At 41.8% G+C, this 18,579-nt stretch overlaps 1 protein-coding gene across 1 annotated transcript; it reads left to right on the forward strand.

Annotated features, from left to right (window-relative positions):
- The first annotated feature begins 826 nt into the window (after positions 1–826).
- On the forward strand, positions 827–7,604 carry LOC134461181 (nuclear factor 7, ovary-like). Its single transcript, XM_063213951.1, has 6 exons — positions 827–1,423; positions 2,753–2,848; positions 2,948–3,178; positions 5,697–5,719; positions 5,888–6,003; positions 6,145–7,604. The coding sequence occupies exons 1-6, from the start codon at positions 1,037–1,039 to the stop codon at positions 6,657–6,659; spliced, it is 1,368 nt and encodes a 455-aa protein (XP_063070021.1). The 5' UTR covers positions 827–1,036; the 3' UTR covers positions 6,660–7,604.
- Positions 7,605–18,579: the final 10,975 nt, after the last annotated feature.

Here is an 18,579-nt window from a genome sequence, read left to right on the forward strand (position 1 = left end):
AACCTTTGCAGCAACATTTGGCAAAATTGAAGGACGTGAAAACAACATATGATGATAGTGCTGAAGACATCAGAGTAAGAGCGTTAAAGTAACACAACCTGCTGAGCATGGTTGAAATACCGTATTACAATGCAACTGATCTGAATTCTAAAAAAAATGTAAATGATATTGTATTATATTTTAATGTTTAACATTATATGTTAGTATGTCTATTTTGAAAACAGACCACACATTCACCAGGTCCCCTGAAAATATAACTTATAAAATATGTATTTAATTTCTAAGATTGCTTTACAAAACATGTCATATTTCATGCGAAACGGCATTATTAAAATTATATTGAGGACCGGATAAGACGGCTTCACAGGCCAAAACCCCGTACAAAAATGACTGTACTTGGGCCATACTAGAAAATATTAATTTATTACTTAGTAAACTTTCATGAAAAGATCAAATTTGGCAATATGCAACCCAGTTTCAATGAGCAGCATAGCTGCAGTACCCTTTTGACCATTTCCTGCACAGTGTACCTTTTTAAATTATCAGTGTGGAAATGTTTTTACACTTTTACTATACCAGTAACAACGAATCTTCCAAGAAAAACACTGTTAAATTTATGGGACTCAAAATGTGGGTCCACAAAGAACAATTTTCTCCATGTTACTACAATAGGTTTACACGCGCGCACACACACACACACACACACACACACACACACACACACACACACACACTGCCCAATCAAAAGTTATCGCCATATACGGCTCTGGTTATCGCTGTATAAGAGCTCCCCCTATCTGTCGACACCTAAAGTAAACTTATTACTACTGGTTGTCATACTGGTACAAGGAACAATCTTTACAGTGATTATAAGTGAGGATCTGTCTTAAAGAACAGGTGAAGAGTTTTCTTGTCTCTGGGGACTTCTCTTGGCACTGAATCATTAACCTAAACCAACACTGTTCTCAAACAAGTGAAAGTGAAAGGAAGGATTACTAGAAGGCAGAACTACGTCAGGCTCAACTCGAGGGTGAAAATGGCTTCAAGATCATTCTCAGAAGAGGATTTCTCCTGCCCTGTGTGCTGTGACATCTACAAGAATCCAGTTATTCTGACCTGTACTCACAGCATTTGTACAGAATGCCTGGATATGTTCTGGAACACTAAAGGATCCAGAGAATGTCCAGTCTGCAGAAGACGGTGTTCTAAGGAGATGTATCCTGTTAATCTGATTCTAAAGAATCTGTGTGAAACATTCCAACATGTGGAACACCAGAGAGAACCCTTCTGCACTCTGCACCGATCAGAACTGAAGCTCTACTGTGAAGATGACAAGCAGCTTGTATGTTTGGTGTGTCGAGACTCAAAACTCCATAGAAACCACAACTTCAGTCCCATTGATGAAGCAGCACAAGAGTGTAAGGTACGTTATCTAGTCAAGAACTATAAAACAACCATAACTGTGTCAATAGAAGGGTAAGATACATGTCATGTTCAATCTTCACCACTAGATGGCACCCTGTCATTAGTGTGTACAAAGAATTAGTAACCAATGAGGAGGATCACTGACCAAACATGTCCGAGTGGTTGGTCTGCTGCAGCTAGTGTCTGTGGGTGTTATGAGTGAGGAGTGTGTGTTGTATATAGGCTACTGTAGATATTGTGTGCACATGAGGCAAACACATATAATATTTTGACCGTATTGTCCATTTTATGCATATATTCCTATTCCAATCTCTATATGGACATGAAAAAGTATTGAATTTAAGTATTTCAGGAAATGCACATTTGTGCAGTGGGAGAGCATGAGGAAACCAACCCAACATCCTAAATCAGGTGTGCATAATTGTCAGGCAATGTTATTATCGTCTAGGAAAATGACCTATGAAGTCTATGAACATTGTATCCTATGGATCCAGTTGCTATCTTAGGTTTACTTTGCACTACCAGACCCAGAAAAGGGAAGTACAGGACAAGTACAGGAGAAAGATCAACCTCAATTATTTAATTCAAGTGAAGGTGTAAATTGAGCTTATTTCCAAAAATACAGTATCACTTTAAAGCTTATGGGTCAACCCTCTCTCCTCTCACTGTAGTTTACTGGCCTCTTATATTCTATCCAGTGTGTTACTCTTGCACCTGATGGTTCGTATGAAAAAAGAAAAGTTGTTAATTCAATGTTTTTACATGCCTAATGCAATTTTCATTGTGACGTAGGTCGTGTTCACTTTGATATAACCAATATAACGAGTTATAGAATACATTTGTTATAGTATTGGTTATGAAGTGAAAGCCCAAGTGGGAAACTCCAACTCCCATTGTCATTATGACACAGCACTCCACATCACACAAGTGTTCACGACACACAACGACATTGCATTTATGCCTCACCCGTGCAAGGGGGCAGGCCCCAATGGCACCCCATGGGAGCAGTGCGGCGGGACGGTACCATGCTCAGGGTACCTCAGTCATGAAGGAGGATAGGGTAGGGCACTGGTTAATTACTCCCCCTTACCAAACCTGGCAGGTCGGGAGTTGAACTGGCAACCTTTGGGCTACAAGTCTGATGCCCTAACTGCTTACCCATGACTGCCCATGCATGGGTTATGAAAGGGAAGTCGACCCTTCAAATTTTTTGCCAACCAAACCATGAGCAAAAGACCGCAATTGTACTTGATTTCATTTTCAAGGTAGGGTGACTGTAAATACACAGTGCTGATGAATGAATGACACGTTTTCTTTTTTTTATCAGGAAGAGCTGAGGATGAACCTGAAACCTTTGCAGCAAAATTTGGCAAAATTGAAAGACGTGAAAAGAGCATATGATGAGAGTGCTGAAGACATCAGAGTAAGAGAGTGAAAGGGGCACCACAACATGCAAAGCATGGTTGAAATAGCCTATTACAATGCAACTGAAAAAAAAACTGTTAATGATATTGTATTACAGATCCAGGCACAAAACACAGAGAGACAAATTAAAGAGAACTTTGAAAAGCTTCATAAGATCCTTCAAGGTGAAGAAGAAGCCACGATATCTGCACTGAGGAAGGAAGAGGAGCAGAAGAGTCAGGTGATGAGGGAGAAGATTGAGAAGATAACCAAGGATATCTCATCGCTTTCACACAACATCAGAGCCATGGAGGAGAAAATCAGATCAGATGACATCACATTATTGCAGGTAAATGTCAATTTGTTTCTATAGCCTAATTAATTCATGATTTAACCCTTTCATGCACGGTGTCCACATACGTGGACAGTAATTCTAACCCCACTTTAGATAGGTAAATAGTGGTTATTTTTTTCCAAATTGTATATGGGAAGTACCATGAGGTTCATTACAATACTTTAACAGCAGTTATAACTTTTTGCACTAAATATTAAGTGTTTGATGACATCATCAATCTAAGAAATCCACCGATGTGAATTATGACCATAACAAGCATGTTTATATCTGAAAATCAACCACACCAAAGGGCAATTTCAGGTTTTAAAAAATATTATGATGTTTAGTACAGTTCACTTGAGAAGTCTATGTTGTTAAAATCCAAATTTACAATAAAGGTAGGTTTTTATACAATATAAAGCTACTGTCCACGTATGTGGACGTTGCGCATCAAGGGAGTCTAATGATAAACATATTATTTATGATTACCGTGAGAATATTCTGCTCATTTTGGGCAAATACTTAATGTTATGAGCATTTATAATGATTATAGTGTGAAAATAAAAAAAATATAACATATTTAACACATTTTAACACTTTTAATTTAATAAATTCAAGAAAAACTACCTAAAATTAGTGTTTCACGCACGTGTCTATAGGCATATTTCGGGTTTCTTTCACCACAAAATGACACAAATGATGTAGGAATGAGCTAGAATACATGCTGAATCAAATACAGATCTGTCTTCATCAGAATTGAAGTTTTTTTCCACATGCAACAAGGTTTCCCCACAAATCTTGCCATAGCTGTGTATGTAAATATTGCTAAATTGACAGTTTTTTTTCTCTTTTTTCATCTTTGTTCGTTAAATACTGTAATATATAATGTGTAAGTGTCATATAATGTTGTAATATTACATATAGTAACATGGAAAGTAAGTAAAATAACTTGCATTTATAATAGGAGGTCTATTTAACACTATTTTTTCACAGAAAATACTTGAACATGCTGATGAATGACTACAAAACGCATGTGTCTGGAGGCAAATTTCATATTACCTTTCATATAGGGACAACATAAATGATGTAGGATTGAGCTAGAATCCATGCTGAATCAAATACAGATGTGTCTTCATCAGAATTTAAGGTTTTTTCCACATACAACAAGGTTTCCCCACAAATCTTGCCATAGCTGTGTATGTAAATATTGCTAAATTGACAGTTTTTTTTCTCTTTGTTTCATCTTTGTTCCTTAAATAGTGTAATGTATAATGCATAAGTGTCATATAATGTTGTAATATGACACAAGGTAACATGGAAAGTAAGTAAATTAACTTACATTTATAATAGGGGGTCTATTTAACACTATTTTTTTACAGAAAATACTTGAAAATGCTGATGAATGACTACAGAACGCATGTGTCTGGAGGCAAATTTCACATTACCTTTCATATAGGGACAACATAAATGATGTAAGATTGAGCTAGAGTACATGCTGAATCAAACTGAGCTTTTTGTTCACCAGCATTGGCTGTCTTCTTGCATGCAATAAGAATTTCCCACATATTTTTCTATGACCGCCTATATAAACAATGCTATTTTTATATATATGTTTTTGTTGTTGGTTAATTACAGTGATATATGGTGTTAAAGTGTTATATTGTGTTGTTATATAGCATAAAACACCATAAAAATGAATAAAACAGCTTAATTTGAACTTGAAATACAGTATAGGCCTATATAACTTTTCACTCCTTTGATGCGCAGTGTCCACATATGTGGACAGTAGAATCATTTCCACATAAAAAGTTTTTTGAAAATTTTTTAAACAAATCTTCATATTAGCTTCATTATGAGTAAGAAAATCAATATATAAAAAATCTTGCACATTTTTTTCATGGTGTCTGCATGAAAGGGTTAAAAATGACAAATAAATAATCATATTGATGATAAATATCCTCATTCAAAGTACTGTACATAGAGTCTCTCTCTCTCTCTCTCTCTCTCTCTCTCTCTCTCTCTCTCTCTCTCTCTCTCTATTGCCTGGACTTGCCTTTTTACATGTCTTATAACGATGGTAAATGACTTGACTTATGTCAGTGATCTCTTTTGATCTCAATAGCTGGAAATCAAAGCTGCTTGTTTTCCCCTCCACATACTCCACCTGTTCCCTTTTAAAGGGAGACACGCTTTTTGAGAGACACTTTTTGTGACCAACTTAGCACTAAGCAGCCAGTGATACCTGCCGAGCTAAGGCAATAAAGGACAGGTAGCAGAGCTGGTGTAAATACTTGACGCTCTGTGTGTGTGTGTGTGTGTGTGTGTGTGTGTGTGTGTGTGTGTGTGTGTGTGTGTGTGTGTGTGTGTGTGTGTGTGTGTGTGTGTGTGTGTGTGAACACTTTCTCACATAAACCGTGGACAATTGGCAGCCTCCATAGCTGGTCTGGGAATGTGTTGAAAGCTATTTGAAAGTGAGCTACTTGGTCATATTGTGCCATATAAAGATATTTGGATTGATTGATTTGTTTTCCAGAGTTACAAGAGCACAATGGCAAGGTGAGTATCAATACTGCTCAGCCAGCACACATACCCCTCATCCCCACCCCCACCACCACCCTGCCCCCCAAAACTCTCTCTCTCCCTCTCTCTCTCTCTCCCTCTCTCCCTCTCTCTCTCTCTCTCTCTCTCTCTCTCTCTCTCTCTCTCTCTGACTACGTTTTTTAGTTTCAGAGGCCGGTTCTCATTGCCAGCTCCAGAAAAGGACCCAGAGACACTTAACCTGGGAAAATACCTTAGCAACAAAGGGGTCTTGGAGAAGATGAAAAATATCTTAGAACACAGTGAGTTGGGGAATACCAAAACACACATACAGTATTCCCACACATATTGACATCTCCATCAGTCTATATTATATTATATTATATTATATTATATTATATTATATTATATTATATTATATTATATTATATTTCCCTCTACAGCTATAAGTCTGGATCCCAACACTGCACACCCTCAGCTCTACATTTCCCCAGATAGGACCAGCTTCGGATACAGTAGAAGACCACAGCTGCTTCCTGATAACCCAGAGAGATTTGATGACTGGGTCAATGTGTTGGGCTCTGAGAGCTTTGGATCTGGGTTGCACTGCTGGGGTGTGGAGGTTGGAGAATGCAGTAATTGGGATGTGGGTGTGGTGACAGAGTCAGCCATGCGAAAGGGAGAAATTACTGACTGGCCAGGAGTTTGGTATGTGCATTTTGGACAGGGAAGTTATGAGGTGGTTGAATCTCTACAGCCAAGGCGAAGGTTTGCAGTGAGGCAGAAGCCCAAGAAGATCAGAGTGCTGCTGGACTGGGAGAGAGGGAAGGTGTCATTCTATGATGCTGATAATAACACACACCTACACACTTTCAGGCACGCTTTCACAGAGAGAGTGTTTCCCTATTTTGGTTCTCAGTGTCGTCAAGTCCTTGTGAAAATTGTACCATTGGAATAGTGTGGTGATCAGCATATTGAAGTTGCCATTGGGGAACCAATAGACATTCAGGTCATTGGGGAATCAGTGGAGACATATTGTACTGTATTGTGTCATCATAGATGGTGGTGTGGTGTTTGGCAAAAAAAAAGATGGTGATATGGTGAAAATTGCGGAGTTTTTTTTTTCATTTACATTAAATTGAAATGTGTAGGCTATATGGTCAATGGTATTTGAGTATGCAATGAATAGATCAACCAATTCATAAATCAACAAATGTATACTTTTGCGCAAAGCAGATGTGATGGAAGTCTCTCTCAGCAGTTCTATGAGGACAGGCAACATTATGGAAATGGGTTTGCTCAGTATAAAGAACTCATCTCATGGCACCATAGACTTCAACTTCATTGCTACACTCTGACTACAGGTATAAATTGGCTATTGAGCGGATACATTAGATGCATTGTTAGCGTCACTGTAATTTAGTTCAGTTGGTTTTATTATTTCACCGTAATTCTTTATTACATGGTTAATGCCTTTTGGATAGGCAGTTGACAGGGTTTTTTGTTGTTGTTGTTGAACCAATCTATGACTTAATGTAGTCCTTTGTAGTAGATTTGATTTGGATCATGATGGTGTAGCTGTAATTTATTGCTGTACTGTTTACTCTGACTTTTAAGACCGGTTGGCTTTATGCTGTTCCTTTTTGCTATTCGTTGCATGTTATACTGTATGTGTCTTATTATTTTAGTGGTCTGTGTTGGCATCTGAAATGTGCCGTTTTGAATCCTGTTCCATTTGGGAGAATATGGATGGAGGACGAGTACGTATCATGAGTAATACTAGTGCTCCAGTATCCACAGCTGAAGTATAACTGATTATCCAGGTATAATTGATTCTCTGTACTGTGTTCTGTGCCTGTTTGCATATCTGCACATTTCATAATAAACTCACATGAGGGAAATATGCTGTGTTTTCTCTGTGTTGAGATCATTTCCATATGAACTGTGATGCTGCCCCCGGTTGCTGTGATTTGGATAGAGACGGAGGGTCAGATGTGAGCAGACACAAGCCTGGGATCCTTTCACGGCATCGCTGCCAACTAAATTACCAACTTACTTGGTACGCCGTGACACCACTTTCCCTGCTTGACGGCGGTTAGAATCCCCCAACCCTTTTTATTTATGCCCTATTGGTGTCCTTTCTGTGCCTTTCTGTGTATTGGGTCTTGTGTTTTGTATTTATGTATTTATGTAAACTATCAGATATCTTAATTTCCCTCGGGATTATTAAAAAAATATATACTATACTCTATTCTACCTTTCATTAACTGTCTGATTTATTACCAACATGAAATGAAATTTCATTTAAAAACAAAAAAAATGAGTTTGTATATATATAAAAATGCAAACTAAATACCTGAATACACTGTGTGCAGAATCATTAGGCAAACATGTTTTTTGACCATATTGTCTTTTTTATGCATATTTTCCAACAGGAATCTATATGAACATGAAAACTTATTGGATTTAAGCATTCCAGGCAATGCATATTTGTATAAAAAGATAGGGGTGTGGTCGAAGGTGCCCATCACCTTATATCAGGTGTGCATAATTATTAGGCAACTTTGTTTTCTTCTGGGAAAATGGGCCACAAAATAGATCTAACAAACTCTGAAAAGTCTAAAAACAATTGTAAAGTCTTCTAGAGGGATGTGGCTGTCTTGAAATTGGCAAGACGTTGGTCACGTTAGCACATAACTATCAAATGCACCGTTAGAAAGTAATCAGTCTCATAAGAAATGTTACTGACAAAAATTGAGAAGAATTTAAAGGTACACTGTGCAGGAAATTGTCAAAAAGGTACTGCAACTATGCTGCTCATTGAAACTGGGCTGCCTATTGCCAAATTTGATCTTTACATGAAAGTTTACTAAGTAATAGACAAAATATTTTCTAGTATGGTCCAAGTAGCAGCTAAAAATGGCTACTTTTGGATATTCAAAATGGTGATGAAGTCACTCTGATGAAGGCCTAGTGCCGAAACGTCAGCACAAAAAGAAAAAGAAAAAGAAAAAAGTGGTGAATTGTAAAGAAGCAGTGTCGCGCTCTTCCTTGAGTTAAATGAAGACTGGAGCACCTTGAAAAGCTGCACCTGCTAAAAAAGAAACATTCGAGGTGTGCGGGCTCCCACCAAAAACTTTGTCAAGGTAAGTATTCATAAAAAAGGTAACATTAGTGAATGGGCAGCATGAATTCTTGAAATAAACAACTAAAAATCTCACACACTGTCCCTTTAAGGTGCAACTACAAAAAAACATTACCCTGCAGTCCTTCATATTCCAGAACAGAAACCTACACCAAGTGTCCAGAAGAACAGGGTATTAAGCACTCGGAGACATGGCCAAGGTAAGAAGGGATGACACCAGACAACCATTAAGTTAAAGGGACACTGTGCAGGAAATGGTCAAAAAAGGTACTGCAACTATGCTGCTCATTGAAACTGTGTTGCCTATTGCCAATTTTGATTTTTACATGAGTTTACTAAGCAATGAACAAATATTTTCTAGTATGGTCCACGTAGAGTCTTTTTTGCAGCTAAAAATGGCTATTTTTGGAAATTAAAAATGGCGGACCATGGAGAAGATCCCCCTTTTCATGTATGAAAAGTGCAATTTTTCCAGTCATAATGAATACTTGGAATTTGATGCTGGTGGTAAGTATTCGTGAAAAAGGTAACATTAGTGAATGGGCAGCATGAATTCTGGAAATAAACAACTAAAAATCTCACACAGTGTCCCTTTAATTAAGTCAAGACTGGGTCAAAAATACCTGGGGACAGAATTTTCAAAGGTATTATGGATGTGTGAAAGTGACTCTTGACAGACAGGGTGGATGACCCCATGGTTGGATCTTTGAGAGGAAGAAAGTGTATCTTTTAAGAAGACAACGATATTTCTGCAGTAGCCTACTTTGCTGACATTTGAGTGGAACTCAGGAACTCATCTGAGTGTGCAGTGCATATTAGGCCTACTGATCTAGCCATAGGCTCATCTACCTGGTCCATTAAGAGTGACTTTCACTAGTTCATAAAACAATTGAAAAACCTGTCTAAAGACATTTCTTGACCCAGTCTTAACCCTTGTGTTGTGTTCGTAAGCTGCATACACCTGTGGTGTTCGGGTCATTTTTGACCCGTGATGACAAAACTCAGCCATAAAATACCCCAAAACACTAGTTATCATCAAATATTGTTTTTCATCTCATGGCTAACTTGGTATGTATTCATATCCATGGAAATATTACTTTATGTATTCATCTTTTTTACTTTACTGGTCTTTTATCTTACATTATGCAAATCGTTTTTGATGACCAAAACTATCAAAATCTGCATAAATTCACTATTAATACCTCCTAAAATGATACAATTAGTGTTTGTGTTGTCCATGTATTACAGCTGATATGAGAGTACAACAACCCCCATATTTATTTTATTGTTTTTTTCTCTAATATTGAAAAATATCATCAATAGGGGCATTTGTGGTGTTGAGGTCCAAACCAACCCAAAGAGATTTATAGCAGGATAAAGACCAAATGTCAACTAAATTAATTTTTCAGTGCATAAAATCAATGTTTAAATATGTTGACTTGGTGTTTTTCAATATTTATATGATTTTAGTGTGGTAAATATACAAAATAACAATTCTGTCCGAGTCACAGCTATTCCACCAATCTAATGCAAAGATATTGGAAATGAACACATCAATTAACATGAAAAAAGTCACACTATTCATCTGAATCCCCTATGCCATGAACATGGACCATTATGACATTGCCACATCAACTTTATGGAAAGTATAAGACCAGTTCTACATGTTTGGGTGCCATTATGAATTTTTGATACGTTTTTTGGAAAAAAATAATGTGCAAAAATGTATTTTGCAAACAAATGTGCAAAAAAACTCATTATATAATGCAGAAATGGATTCCCTGACCATGAAAACATATGAGTAGACACCAGAAATACATCTGTACTCCTTTCACAACAGGAGATATGACGTATTGTAGTGTATGGGACTGTCCGGCGGCCATATTGGATTTGTAATATGAAAAAGCTGGCAATTTTTTTTTTTAGGCAAGAAATATATTTTCCTCACCATAAATCACCAAACTAAAGACAAGGGGCAACCAACAGCTTTTCAGAAATGCATACAACAGCCAAAAATCTATGTCGGGTCAATTTTGACCCTGAACACCACAGATGTAACTTCTTTTTTTTTGGACCTTTAAAATTTACTAAAAGGATAAAACATATTTTTTTTGTGTTGCAATGATTGTGACTGAGGATTAGATGAAGCCTTATTCCAAGAAAATAAAGGAAAGTGTGTTTTTTTCAAACTAAAACTTGAAAACCATCAATTCTCTTGGCAAACGTAAGATCTATGGACAATAAGATGGATGACATACGGCTACTAAGATCAGCGAACAAAACTGTGAGGAACTGCTGTGTGACCGTGTTTACAGAATCATGGCTGAACGACGGCATACCCGACTCGGCTTTACAACTGGAGCAACTTACGTGCCACCGAGCGGACAGAGCCCTTGCAGAGAAAAAACGAGGGGGAGGAATATGTGTTTACACACATGATGCTTGGTGCAAAAATGCTACGGTGGTACAGAGACACTGCTCTCCACTAGTGGAGTTCATGATCATCAAGTGCCGACCCTTCTATCTACCAAGAGAAATATCCGCCATTCTACTGGTCGCAGTTTACCTCGCTCCTAGCAATACCACCAGCGCCAGAAGCGAGGCACTGAACGAGCTGCATCGGGGAATCAGTGAACAACAAGATGCACACCCAGATGCCTTCACAGTGGTCATGGGAGATTTCAACCACGGAAATCTCAAAACAGTTCTTCCAAAATTTCACCAACATGTTAACTTTCCAACAAGAGGACAAAACACCCTGGACTTTGTTTATACCCCAAAACAAGGAGCATACAAGGCAAAGCCCATCCCCCACATCGGCCTATCAGACCACCTAACGATTCTGGTACTGCCAGCCTACAGACAAAAGGTAAAACTCACCAAACCAGCTCTGAAGGAGGTGAGAAAATGGCCAGAAGGAGCCGTGTCACGACTACAAGACTGCTTTGAAACCACAGATTGGGACATGTTCAAAACAGCTGCCACCCACAGCAACCACATTGACATTGAGGAGTACACAGACACCGTGACCTCCTACATCACAAAATGCATTGATGATGTTACAGAAATAAAACGCATCACCACCAGGGCCAACCAGAAGCCATGGTTCACAGGAGACGTTCACAGACTGCTGAGGGCCAGAGACAAAGCCTTCAGAGCAGGAGACGTAGCTGGCCTAAAAGCAGCAAGAGCAAACCTGTCCCAGGGCATCAGGAAAGCAAAAAAGGAATACTCGGACAAAATAACAACACACTTCAAAGACAGCAGAGATGCACAGAGCCTGTGGCAGGGCATACAGGCCATCACGGACTATAAGCCCGCACCACGAAGCTGTGACAACAACACCTCTCTGCTAAACGACCTGAACAGTTTCTTTGCCCGTTTTGAAGCACAAAATGACACTCATCCACAGAAAACTCCCCCTCCCCCCCATGATCAACCCCTGTACCTGTCCTCTGCCAGTGTGAAGAGGACACTGGCCACCATCAACCCACGCAAAGCAGCTGGCCCAGACAACATACCTGGCCGAGTGTTGAAGGATTGTGCAGAAGAGCTGAAGGATGTCTTCACAGACATCTTTAACATCTCTCTGGAGCAAGCAGTCATCCCATCACTTTTCAAAGCTGCTACCATCATACCCGTGCCGAAGAAATCATCACCATCATGCTTCAATGACTACCGTCCTGTAGCACTGACGCCCATAATCATGAAGTGCTTCGAACGGCTAGTCCTGTCACACATCAAAGCCACCCTACCCCCCACCCTGGACCCCTACCAGTTCGCATACCGAGCCAAGCGATCCACGGAGGATGCAATCTGCTCTGCCCTCCATCCAGCCCTCACCCACTTGGACAATAAAGACTCATATGTGAGAATGCTGTTCATTGACTTCAGCTCAGCATTCAATACCATAATACCACAACAACTCATCAGAAAACTGGACAAACTAGGTTTCAGCACCTCCCTCTGCAGCTGGCTGCTGGACTTCCTGATGCAGAGACCACAAGCAGTACGGGTAGGGAATAACACCTCAAGCACCCTGACCCTGAGCACGGGGGCTCCGCAAGGTTGTGTTCTCAGCCCCCTGCTGTTCACGCTGCTGACACATGACTGCACAACGACGACCCACAGCACTAACCATCTAGTGAAGTTTGCGGATGATACAACACTGGTGGGCCTCATCACTAAGGGCGATGAGACCCACTACAGAGAAGAAGTAGACCTGCTGGCCAGATGGTGCAAAGACAACAACCTCCTGCTGAATGTCAACAAGACCAAGGAGATTGTTGTCAACTTTCAGAGGGTCCAAAAACAACTGCCACCACTGACCATCGACGGTGATGCTGTGGAGAGAGTGGGCAGCACCAAGTTCCTTGGAGTGCACATCAGCGACGACCTCTCTTGGACCACCAACACTACATCACTGGCGAAGAAGGCCCATCAGCGTCTCTACTTCTTGCGCAAACTAAAGAAGGCAAGTGCTACACCCTCCATCATGACAACATTCTACAGAGGAACCATAGAGAGCGTCGTGTCCAGCTGCATCACAGTGTGGGGAGGAAGCTGCACGGAGAAAAACAGGAAGACACTCCAGCGTGTTGTGAACACAGCGAAGAAGATCATTGGAGTACCACTCCCCTCCCTGCAGGACATTTACACCGCACGCCTCACCCGAAAAGCACTGATGATCATCAAAGACACAAGCCACCCTGCACACAAACTGTTCAGCCTCCTGCCCTCTGGAAAGAGGTACAGGCGCCTCCGTTCCCGTACCACCAGGCTTACAAGCAGCACGATGCATCAAGCAATCAAGATACTGAACACTCAACCCACTCTCCCTTCACTGTCAGCCTCTAGCCAGCCAGGCCACTGACAACGCTCCCCCCCCTCATCCCCACCACCATATCTGCGACTGAACACTCCACCTGCACTACTACATCTGTGACTGAACTTTCAACCTGCACTAACTCAAAACATACACATGCACACACACACACACACACACACACACACACACACACACACACACACACACACACACACACAAGCACACTGCACTTTCTGCACTAAACCCAAACATACACACACTGACACACAACTCATACTCACACACATACACACACACACACACACACACACACACATACACAGGTACACACACACAGACGCACACCGCACTTTCTACCTGCACTAAACACACACACACACACACACACACACACACACACACACACACACACACACACACACACACACACACACACACACAAAACACATACAAACACACACACACACATACTGCTGCTGGTGTATTTAAATAAAAACCTTTTTTAATTATTTATTTCTTCAAATGCTACTATTACTATGTCAGAACGCTATAAAGGACTTTTAGGAAAAAGAACAACAAAATACCTCCTCTTAATGTATGTTCTCTACAAGTCTTCTGTTGTCCAGTCTTGCACTTTAAATGTCTGTATGAGCAATGTCTACGTCCATACTGTCTATGTCCATGTATGAGTACTGTCTATGTCTATACTGTCTATGTCCTTACCTAGATTAGTCTATGTCTGCATGGGAGAGCAAGAAACGCAATTTCAAATTCTTTGTATGACCAGTGCATGTAAAGAAATTGACAATAAACTTGACTTGACTTGACTTGACTTGACTTGAAAACGGGTCAAAAATGACCCGAACACAACATAAGGGTTAAGGTAATGTTTGCATAGCACCAAGAAGGATGAACCACATCCAACAGGATTAACTGTGGATGCAAGAGGAACATATTCACCAATGATTACGGTAAACTGCACGTCGGAAACATTTCCCACATGACACGAAAGTTGTTTTGCATTTATTGAAAATAAAAAAACATATCAGTGTTGTGATATGTGATCTAACTGCACTATTACCCTACGCGGAGTAATATATAGAATGTTGGCCGCGCAGTTGCACTGTATTCTGTAATGTGTCTATCGGTTGTTGTTAGTTACCAGTTGCCCAGTAAACAGTAATCAGCTGAGCTTTATATCCGAGACTCCTCGTCCTTGTGTATTAAGTTATTATTATACAATAACACTTCATGGTGGCAGCGGAAAAGGATCGCTAATAACGCCATACATCACTGCTTTGCCTGACGGAAGTAAACAAGATTGTCCGTGGATAACTTTGTTTTCGCCACCGGTGAAACCCCAACGGCAAGCTAAGTGGCTAACGGTTTACGCTCGAGACCAGTAAGGTAAACAATGGCTTCACATCTACCAACAATGAACTGGTCGGACCCAGATCTAAGCGAGGCAATAGCACTTTTTAAGCAAAAAATGTGCCTTTACATAGAGGATGAGGAAATAACCGATGAAGCTAAGAAAGCTAGGAAAATATGCCGAGGCATAGGAGACGAAGGACTCAAAAGACTTAATGCTAGCGGACTCAGCGACGAAAATAAAAAGAAACCGGAGCAGTTATGGACGTTTTTCGAAGGACAGTTAAAATTAAATGTGAACTTTAGGATACACAGACTTCAATTAATGCAATACAGACAGAGACCCGACGAAAGTATCGATGACTTCATTACGAGAGCCCGAACGCTGGCGCTGAAATGTCAGTTTGACGACGCTGAACTGAATGAGCGCCTTATTGAGCTCATTATAGCCAGTACCCCTCACGACGCGCTGAAGAACGATCTGTTCAGCAAACCCAAAGGCTACTCCATCGCCGAAGTGTTAACAGAGGGGAGGAAATACGAGGCGCTGTCAGCTGGCAACGAGCAGTTAAACCAACTGGGCATGACCACTGCCGAAAAGGTCCACGCCATCCACCGAGGACGGGCATGCCAGAACTGCAGCAGAACCCATCCACCGCGTCAGTGCCCTGCCTACAACGACGAATGCTCTGCGTGTGGTGCGAAGGGACACTGGGCGAGGTGCTGCAGGAAGAACAGACAACAACAGCCAGGCTACACTCCACAGAGATCAAGTAAGCCCCGACCACCACCACCACCACCACCACCAAACAAGCACTACTACAATCAACACCAGGCAACCAGGGGGAGATACAAGCCACACCATAGAGCCAGAGTCGATGCAGTCGACTGTGAGGACTCAGAGGATGAAGACTACTACCAACAGTTCCACTCCATTACCATCAGCGAGAAATGCATGCACAGCATCAGCAGCAATTCACCCAGAGACGAAGCCTACACGACACTCAGCGTGAAGCCACCCGATGTACCAGGCCATGGACACACACTCAGGCTGAAAATTGACACAGGGGCATCGGGGAACACCCTTCCACTGCGAACATTCAGGCAGATGTATGGCAACGACACAAGTGCATACCAACGCCTGCAGAAAACCAACATGAAGCTGTCAGCATACAGTGGACATGAAATACGATGCCTTGGTACCATCAACATCCCGTGCCAGTACAAGGACTCCAGATGGGTGAGCACCAAGTTTTATGTTGTGGACGTACCAGGACCCGCTGTTGTTGGATTACCCACCAGCGAGCTGCTTAACCTTGTGACACTGCATGTAGACACTGTAAAGAGAAAGACTGGCAACATCAAGAAAGAAAGACAACCACCACAACATTTGAAAGTAACCACCTGTACTGACCTCATGAGAGCGTACCCCAATCAATTCGACAAAATTGGCAACTTTGAAGGAACTGCAAAGCTCTTACTGAAGCCCGACGCCGAACCATTCATAGACCCACCACGAAAATGCAGCATTCACATTAAAGACAAGCTCCAAGGTGAACTCGACAAGCTCGTGCAACAAGACGTCCTGAGAAAAGTAGAACACCACACTGACTGGTGCTCCAGCCTCGCGTACAGCACGAAAAAAGACGGATCCCTGCGCATCTGCCTCGACCCTCAAAAACTCAATGCCAGCCTGAGGAGATGCCCACACAAGATACCCACCGTAGAGGAACTGAATCCCAGGTTCGCAAATGCAAAGATCTTCAGCAAGCTGGATGCGAAAGCAGGATACTGGTCCATACATCTGGATGAAGAGTCCCAAATCCTCACGACGTTCCGCACTCCCTTCGGCAGATACTGCTGGAAACGTCTGCCATTCGGGCTGAGTGTGTCTCAGGATCTCTTCCAGGCCAAGATGGACCAAATCCTGGAGGGACTCCAGGGCGTGGCCAGCATCGCAGATGACATCGTTATCTATGGGAAAGATGAAGAGGAGCACGACAAGAACCTGACAGCACTGATGGAGCGCGCTGCAGAGGCAGGTATGGTGTTTAACAGTGACAAGTGTGTCATCAAACAGAACAATATTTCATTTTTTGGCAACCTGTACACTGACAGTGGCATTAAACCTGACCCCGCAAAGATTAGAGATATTCAAAAAATGCCAACACCACGAAACAAAGATGAGCTACACAGATTTTTAGGCATGTTAACCTACCTTGCCACATACATACCAAAGTTTGCAGAGAAAGCGCACACACTGAGAGGACTGCTAAAAAATGACGCCTTGTGGCTGTGGGAAGCTGACCACCAGAAATGCTTCGACGACTTGAAATCTGCCATCACAGAGGATGCGTGCCTGAAGTACTACGACGCCAGCACACCCCTGACACTGGAAGTGGACGCATCACAGAAAGGCCTTGGCATAGCACTGGTGCAGAACAACAGACCCATCGCTTTCGGATCCAAGACCCTGACCGACTGCCAATCGAGGTACAGCAACATAGAACGTGAGATGCTTGCAATTGTGTATGGAATGCAGAGATACCATACTTACCTGTATGGGAAGTCATTCACTGTGATTACAGACCACAAGCCACTCGTCACCATCTGCTCCAAGCCACTGCATGCTGCACCACCCCGACTCCAGCGCATGCTGATCAAGACCCAAGGCTACAACTACGAAGTGAGATACCGACCTGGCGCTGAAATGGTCCTGGCAGACACCCTCAGCAGACTTCCAAACCCAGAGAACGACGGCGACATCGAGCTGGATGAGCGGATAGACGGCATCGACGCAGAGTTTGAAGATCCAGAGAGGCTCACCATCGCCATTGTCAACTTTTCACCTGAAAAACAGGACTCTCTGCGAAGCCAAACTGCTGACGATCCAAACCTCTGCGCGCTGACAGAACTCATCCAGCAGGGATGGCCTGAAAACATCAAGGACTTACCCAAAGAGCTACGCCAATACTGGTCCTTCAGAGATGAACTTTCCACGGAGTCAGGAGTCATCTTCAAAGGGAGACAGGTACTTATCCCTGACACCATGACTGCAGACATACTCGCACAATTACACATAGCACACCAAGGCATAGAGAAAACACGTAGACTGGCAAGAGAAAGTGTGTATTGGATTAACATGAATGATGACATTGAAAGAGTTTGCAGATTGTGCGATGTGTGTAAGGAAAACCAAGATGCCAACCCAAAACAGCCTCTCAAGCCACATGAGATACCATCCAGGCCGTGGCAATCTATAGCCTCTGACCTGTTTGAAACCAATGGACGCCACTACCTATTGACTGTAGACAGGTACACAAAATACCCCCTTGTTGATGAAATGCCCACTCCAGTATCCAGCCATGCAATCACACAAAAAATGCAGTCCTACATGTCTCTGTTTGGCCGGCCAGACGAAATCCTTACAGACAATGGAGCACAGTATATGGGACAATCTTTCCAAGCTTTCGTGAAAAAATGGGGAATCACACATGTCACCAGCTCTCCCCACTACCCCAAAAGCAACGGGTT

Source organism: Engraulis encrasicolus, chromosome 13 (assembly GCF_034702125.1).
Source record: "Engraulis encrasicolus isolate BLACKSEA-1 chromosome 13, IST_EnEncr_1.0, whole genome shotgun sequence".
Taxonomy (NCBI): Eukaryota; Metazoa; Chordata; class Actinopteri; order Clupeiformes; family Engraulidae; genus Engraulis; species Engraulis encrasicolus.